Source organism: Aplysia californica, unplaced genomic scaffold (assembly GCF_000002075.1).
Source record: "Aplysia californica isolate F4 #8 unplaced genomic scaffold, AplCal3.0 scaffold00176, whole genome shotgun sequence".
NCBI lineage: Eukaryota > Metazoa > Mollusca > Gastropoda > Aplysiida > Aplysiidae > Aplysia > Aplysia californica.
Window position 1 is genome coordinate 308,429 of NW_004797446.1, and position 8,062 is coordinate 316,490.

General features: G+C 43.4%; 1 protein-coding gene across 1 annotated transcript in view; it reads right to left on the reverse strand.

Annotated features, from left to right (window-relative positions):
- Window positions 1–4,795: 4,795 nt before the first annotated feature.
- The window catches only part of LOC100533220 (ror), a gene marked incomplete at its 5' end in the record, with an annotated part of 52,059 nt that continues 48,792 nt past the window's right edge, over window positions 4,796–8,062 (reverse strand). Inside the window, 2 exon segments of the mRNA NM_001204537.1 lie at window positions 4,796–6,582; window positions 7,268–7,522. Coding sequence (NP_001191466.1) covers window positions 5,011–6,582; window positions 7,268–7,522 — 1,827 coding nt within the window.

Below are 8,062 nucleotides of genomic sequence, written 5' to 3' on the forward strand. Positions count from 1 at the left end.
AAGAACCCCCCCCCCCCCAAATAAATACAACGTGTAGCTCTGTTGGTGCAAAGCCGTCTAACACATTGTATTGTAAGTATTTTACTTTCTAGTCTTTCCATTTTTTCATCGTTTGCTCTCTTAGCTCTGTTAGTGTTCAGAAATAAAGTGACAAACGGTGTGAATAAGCTTGCGCCCCTTCCGAGTCAGCAAGTACACATAGACAGATTATTCTTTTACAATTGGTCGCTTTTAAGGACAAGCGAGCCAACCCAGATTTCGGGGGTTTTCAGAAATCTTGACATACACCAAAAAAATGGGCATTGCCCTACCTATAGAGGAGAAGTTTGGTTTCATTGGTGTGAATATTTGTTTGGTTATAGAGAAAACTCTCTTTGTCTTTTAAAGAAACTGAACAAGGGGCAAAAACTTTACCATTGATTTTCTCAAAACCAACATTTTCGGGACAGTCCTCTTGTGCTTAAAAGGGACCAATTGAGTCCTCAACAGAAGGGCAAGGAGGTCATGATTCATCAGACTCCGCACAGAAAGGCACTGGGACACAGTGTGAACACTGACGTGAGCGTTATGTCGGTACGACACCTTTGAAGTATTCTGAAAGGGTGGAGCTAGTAGAGAAATGCGGGCTAGACTACTATCTTCGTTAAGTCAAACTCCCGGGGTAGAAAGTACATTCATTTGCTAGCAGAAGGATCTTTTCAAGTTAAGATGCTGAAGTACAAATGCAATTTGTTAAAGCAAGGCGAAAAGATAAAACTTTTAGTTTCCAGCATCTCGGTGTACCTGGAAAGAAAGAGAGTCAAACCTTAAACTCTGTCCATTAGTACGGAAGAAAGCAGCTTTGCGAAAGTATCAGTGGTGTACTGTGAACTGTTTTTGCCTTTTTCTGACTTCCTCAACTTTCAATCAATTTCACCCTGCATATGTCTGAATATATACAACAATGTACATCATCGAAATCACCATACTGAGCCCAGAAACTGAAGGAGCAAATAATGAAAAACATTCAGGACTTCAAGCAAGAACATACTGAAAGAACTGAACTGGAAAATTGGGCACACTCTGAAAAGACGTAGATCTGTTTTCCTGATCGAAAAGTGAGACTGAAGTACGATTCAGATGCAAGCGAAACGAAGTGTGTAAGTGGACAGGGGGAATACTGTGAGAAAAAGGACAGTTTATGTAAAACACATGAAACTGGATAAAAAGTCCTAAAAAATTAAAGCTCTATATTTTATAAAAAGTCACTCTGTTCTTTGGACATCAAGTTCATAAAAAGGAGATGTGGAAATTACCCTTCAAGCTTTAGGGTCGACATATCATAAACAGACATGACAACAAGCTTAAATAAAGCACACGAAATCTAGATCTGTCAGACAGAAAAATACTATAAGAGCATAGGAGTAGACGAGGAACCAATCAACACAAATATTGCACTAAACACACAAGCCTCTGCCAAGTTGCAAAATGCGTCACGTGTTCATCGTGAACAAAAGAAAAAATAATGAATCTATAAGAAACTGCTTTTTTTCTGAATCCAGAATAAGGTTTCACATTCATAACTTCACTTGAAATCATCTCTTGGCAGCATCAAATAAGCATCCGAAGCAAAGGAAATAGCGGCAATGACAAAAACATATTAGAACAACAGTAAGGAAAAAAAGAAGTACGGTAAAATACAAATTAAAACAATAGTTCCCCACCCGCCCCACAGTATAGTTAAAACTGTCCTCTTTTTAAAAAAAAAAGTGAAAAAGGGCAAGAAAGAAGAAACTCAACAAAGATGGCACCCTCCTTCTTGCCCACATCTCTTTCTTTTTCCCCCTCCTTATTGTCTTGTTTTTAAAACCCCACACTTGTCCTAATTTGTTTAGTTATAGTCGTTTTCTTCACTGCCAAACAAAATTATGCTCCTGCTACCTATTTATGAGGAAATGAGATAGTATAATAATCTTCCCTGTAAAGCAATTATAGACTCGTTTTTACTGACAAGTAACTGGACGTTGTATCCTATCACATTACAAGAGGAAGATAGAAAACTTAATTTTTCGAAGATATTTAGACAGACTACATTACTTGCATAAAAAAAGCAAGACTGATAAATTGCTTATAAATGACAGGACTGGCATTATAAATACTAATACTGGTATAGAGAAACTGTTACCGTTGTCGGGGTGTTCATGTTTCAGTCTGCATAGTTCACGAATTCGATACTATAAACTAAACCTGTTTGAAATAAGTACCTAACCTTTTCTCGGCAGATGTACCGAACTCACACGAGCTCCTCATTGTCCTGTGAGGACTTTCTCTACGTTTAAACAAAGGTGTACAGATTTGAAAAACAAAACTGAATAACAAAAACAACAACAACAACAACAACAACATCAACAACAACAACAACAACAACAACGACGACAACAACAACAAAAACCAGAACAAAACAAACTTAAAACAAAAACCAAACGCACACACAAAGCCACTTAATTAGGAATATGAAAGTAACGACCACGAACTATGAATCTGCAACGAGCTTTTGTAATATAAAAAAAAGGTGATGATTATTCATCAATAGTAGCACCATAACTAAAATACCCAGAACGAACACTGTTCGTCAGTCTCCATTACGATCTAAGATGTCCTTGACTGAGGCAGTCTGTCAATAAGTCCTTACCTACGTTTAATAAGTTAATAAAACACTTGTACTGGTCAGTAAATATAATAAAACTTGGTATGACCATTACTACTATTAGCCTATCAATCCCCCCTCCCATCTCTCACTCTCTCTCTCTCTCTCTCTCTCTCTCTCTCTCTCTCTCTCTCTCTCTCTCTCTCCGAGACTCTCTTCTCTCTCTCGCTCCCATTTCTTTCTTTCTCAGTGAACAATGGCTTCTAATAAACCTTAATTCGACAAAATCCATAACTTCTAACAGTAAAAAAGTGAAGAAAAAACCCCCGCCGCCACCAAAAACAAACAAACACCAGTCACATGAAACAAAACCTTAACAACAGACAACAAAAATAATACAGTTTGATAGAGAGGTGCTCGATCAAAAAAAAAAAAAGAAGAAGAAACCAACTACGCATTTTGTCATAAATGCTGACACAAAAGACACCTCAAATAAAACCTCCGGCGTATGAGATTTTTAAAAAACCAGTTTGAATACACGACGAAACACTGTTGCAAGGCACCAATAATACAGGTGAATCTACATTGTCGGGTAGGGCTGGATCCTGCTCGTCAAATTTGAGAGTGGCGATTCGCGATTCAGTCGGCTTCAATGAATCGCGAGTACGCGAGCGCTCGTGGAGCTGTGGCGGAACACTGACTGAAACGGAACAGTGTCATATCAACGCCTCTTGGCGAGCGCGAGTCCCACTCTTGTTGTTCCGCCATCCTCTCCCTTTGTTGCGCTGCTCTATCTACTGACCTCAATTAGTGACCCCCATAAATCCCCCCCCAACCCCACCATTCGCTAAAACAATGGTTCCATAAAATTCCTTCTGTCTATTGGTTGGACCCCGTTCATTTTGTTTTTAGAGGGGGGTTGGACTATACCATCTTTTGTAAAATAAGGGGAGCCATACTAAGTGTTCAGTTCCGTTCTTGCGCTCATGACTCGACTCAGCAGTAGGTTAAACTCTTGGAGTAACTAGCCACAAGGTGGTGACAGCAACAGGGGAGTGAATCGGGAATTGTTTGGCGATACTGTTCCGCGTTCTGCTGAAGTGAATCGTGAATCGCGTTCCGCAGGAAAGAGTGGCGATTCAGTTCCGTTCTCGCGCTCGTGACCCAGCCCCATTGTCGGGACTTTCTTCCACTAGAGGAGTGTTACCCTTTATGATTTTGATGTTAAATGATGTACAACTATAAAAATGGAATAACGAATAAGCATTTTCATGTCATTAATTAGTATGACAAACCCACAGATGTCAACGAGAACAGTCACCACCCGGCTTATCTCCAGTTACATCCTTACATAGACATACACACATGCACGCATATATATATATATATATATATATATATATCTTTTTCTTCTTTCCCAAAGTCTAAAATCCACAATAAGTTGATTTATAAAGTCTCATAAGAGATATGTTCAGCACACAAAGGGAGTAAAAAACATACTCCAATGTACAGAGGCTGTTAAAATTATTCCCCGGTTTTCCAAGGTTTATGTCTTCTGCGGGTAAACGATTTACAACATAAAACAATTAAATATGATTTTAAAGTGAAGAAAATAGAACATTATGAAATTATGAGGGAGCTCTCGAAGGGAATGGGGCTTTGGACGATAATTATAATTTGACTAGTGATAAGTTTGTGTGAACACATACAGTTACAGCAATGACATACCCGTGTCTAGCTTATAATGATAGTTTTCGTTTTTAGAAGTTTATTTCTATTTATATTGTTACATTTAAAAAAAAGAACGTTTGTGCAAGTGCGCACGTCTTTTTAATTAAAAGTTCTATAGCAGTTCATGAGATTTTCTGAAATAAACCAAGGTATGAATCATGAAGTCAAAGCCTACTTTTCAAAACTTAACGTGCGATGTAATTGGTGTCATTTCTGATTTCTTGGACCCCAAATCTATGGGTTTTGAAAACAACATTTTATTTGGCATGGTGTTATCATGTATGAAAATTCGTATAAATATCACGGTTGTAGTTCTGTTTTTCTTCAAGTGAACAAACAAACATTGATAACTAAAAGTTGTAATTCATCAAATTATAGCATCAAAAAGTATACAATTATTTCTTTACATGCATTAGGATACGCGAGTGTACGTGTACTTATTTGTGCGCACACGTGCGTGAGTGTTTGTGCGTGTGTGCGTATGATGTGTGTGTGTGTGATGTGTGCGTGTGTGTGTGATGTGTGTGTGTGTGTGTGTGTGTGTGTGTGTGTGTGTGTGTTTGCCTGTGTGTACTGTCTGTCTGTGTGTACTGTCTGCGTATGTTAGTGTGTGTGTATGTATGTATGTAATAGTGTGTATGTGAGCGAGTACTTTAGATGTTCGATGTTCTCTGATCAGGGCTGTAAGCAGAATGCGAAAAGCTGTTGTACCCATTGCACTCAGCAATACTGACAGGGGGCGGGGTGGAAATGTTCGAGGCCCCGCCTCCGTTGAAAGCCTGTGGTTGGAGCTTGTAGTTAGCGTTCATCATTGGCTGTCCGCTCGTGTTCTGACCGGCGTGGGCCATGCCCTGTCGGGGAGGCACGCCCCCAACACCCCCGCTGTTGTGGGTGGAGGAAGCGCTGTTTGAAGACTTGGAGCTGGCCACAGAACCAGCGGGCGACACCTTGCTGGGACCATTGTTGGCCAGCCCTGCTGTGGTCGGGTTGACAGGGGGCATGGCTTGTCCCACGTTGCGCGGGATTTGAACCTGGCCAGACTGGAGATTCAAGACAGCTGGCTGGCCACCAGGGTACTGAACGTACTGACCTCCTACTCCTCCCATCTGACCCAAAAATGGATTCACTTTGTATTGCTGCTGCAGTTGCTGTTGCTGCAGTTGTTGTTGCTGCAGTTGCTGCTGCTGCTGCTGTTGCTGAATGTTCCCAGCAGGAGTCGCTGTGGTAACAGCTGTTGGTGCGGCAGTGATGCCGTGCTGTTGTGGTTGCTGTGGTTGTATTCCGTTGTAGGGCGGGGGCGAGAGCGAGCCCCCGGCCACGCCGTGGTTGTTGTAAGGCATGTAGTGTGGCGTGTACATGGGCTGGCCCGGGCTGGGCTCTGACGTGTTGCTGCTGCCGGTCAGTCCGGTGACGGCCGTGGTGTTGCTGGGCCCCGTGCTGCTGTGGTGGGACGGCTGCGACTGCGTGCTCTGGTGGGTGGACGAAGACTGACCGCTCTGACTCTGCGAGAGGGACCACGGGTTGGACGTGGTCAGCTCGCTACGCCAGGTGCGAAGTCGAGTGTGAATTTCCCGGAAAGGAGGACGCCTGGCGGGCATCTCGTGCCAACATTCCACCATCAGACCGTAAATACGAGCCGGGCATTCTTCAGGACAGCCCAGAATCTGCCTGGAGCGTATCATCTCAATGACCTCTTGATTGGAGAAACCGTAATACGGCTGCAGTCCATAGCTGAAGACCTCCCAGAGGACAACGCCAAAAGCCCACACATCACTGTCTGTGGTGAACTTTCCGTACAAGATCGCTTCCGGGGGCATCCATCTGACGGGGAGCAAAGACTTGCTCTGCACTCTGTAGTAATCAGAAGAGTAGACATCTCTGGACAAACCAAAGTCGGAGATCTTCACAGTTAGCCCGTCAGCCACGAGGATGTTCCTCGCGGCCAGATCTCTGTGAACGAAATGGTGACTGGCGAGGTATTCCATGCCAGCTGCCACCTGTGTGGACACGTGTAACATTTCGGAATATTCCAGAATGTGTCCTCCTCCGGTACCGCTGTCGTCTTCAGCCGCCGTGACGTCAGAGTGTGGTGAGTGGGAGAGCAAGTACTCGTGCAAGTCGCCTTGAGCCATGTACTCGAACAACATGCACATGGGTTCTTGTTTCATGCACACGCCCAGGAGGCATACGATGTTAGGGTGACGCATGTCGGACATCAGGTCAACCTGGGAATGAGAATGTCAATTATTTAGAATAAGACTGGCAGTTTCATTTTTCTTAGCACAAGTAAATATTTTTAAAATACAATAAAACTTCAGTGTAACGTATACGGCTTAAAACTTATTATCAGCTGTAATTTCTGAAGTCTTAAGCCCTAAATAGTATTTTTTACTCTTGTAGCAAACACGTACCTCGCCTAAGACGTTCAAATTCTTAGCTACGAAGGGAGTATGTTATACCAATGTTTTACTGTAGCTGCATCTTCATATAATTTACGATTGACTTAATTCTGTTGTCCCCACCCCCTTCCCTCATCTTCCCGTTCGCACAGATCTTTTTGCCTCTTTAAACATACATTACAATATAGTTTATGTATTGTATTCGACGGTATATTATCATACGCGCACCCATAGGTGTATCTACTTAGTATCTAGAGTATGGCAGACAGAGTACATGCCCCGGGCACTACTTGAAAGGAGGTGTAAGAGAAGACGTTTTGACCCCGCATCTTCAATAACCAAACATGCTCCCGTTCAAGCGGCCAGCAGTGTTCTAGGAGGGGGGGGTGTTTGGTGTCAATTAATGCCATGGGCGTTATTTACAGTATATACGCCCTAGCACTAACAGTGAGTTGATTTCAAACCGCCCGAAAGGCTACAACAACAGCCCATTTTTATTACATGATCTCACCTCTCGTCGAAAGTCATTCTGCACTTTGGGCAACGCGTTCTCCTTCAGCGTCTTGATTGCCACTGTCGTAACAGAGCTCTCTCCGTACAAGCCGACCAGTTCCCCCTTGTAGACCTTCCCGAAAGCCCCTTCGCCAAGTTCCTGAAGAAAGCGGATGTTCGGCATGGGAAATTCCCTTGCCCTGCTAGCTGACTTGGGGTTGAGCGGACTCATCTCTACCGGCTGGGCCTGCTTGTTGTTAGGCCTGGAGGCTCTGAGAAGAGAGGAAAGAATTGGATTCAATATTTCAAGATGCCTTTATTTTAGTCTCCACACCCATGCCCGCACACACCAACTCGCACAAACACAAACAGACACATACGCACGCATCCACACACGAGCACACAAACAAACAAACACAAACACACGCCTCAAACACTCTCAGACACGGTCTCTCCAACCCCCACCCCACCCCCCTCTCTCTCTCTCACACACAAACCTTCTATCCCTCTTATATTCTCTCTCTCTCTTTCACTTAGTCTCACGCATATCTACCCCCACACAAAGAAGTATACAAGTACACAAACAGACATAAGCACATTCACATACTCGTAAATACACACGCACACACAAACGCGCGCATGCCCAAACTCTCTTCCATCTTCACCCGTCCCCACCCCTCCACATCCCTACTCTTTCTCCCTCTCTCTCTCCCCCCCCTCTCTCCACCCACCCATCCCCACACTCTCTCTCTGTCTGTCTCTCTCTCTGTCTGTCTCTCCCTGTCTGTCTCTCTCTGTCTGTCTCTCTCTGTCT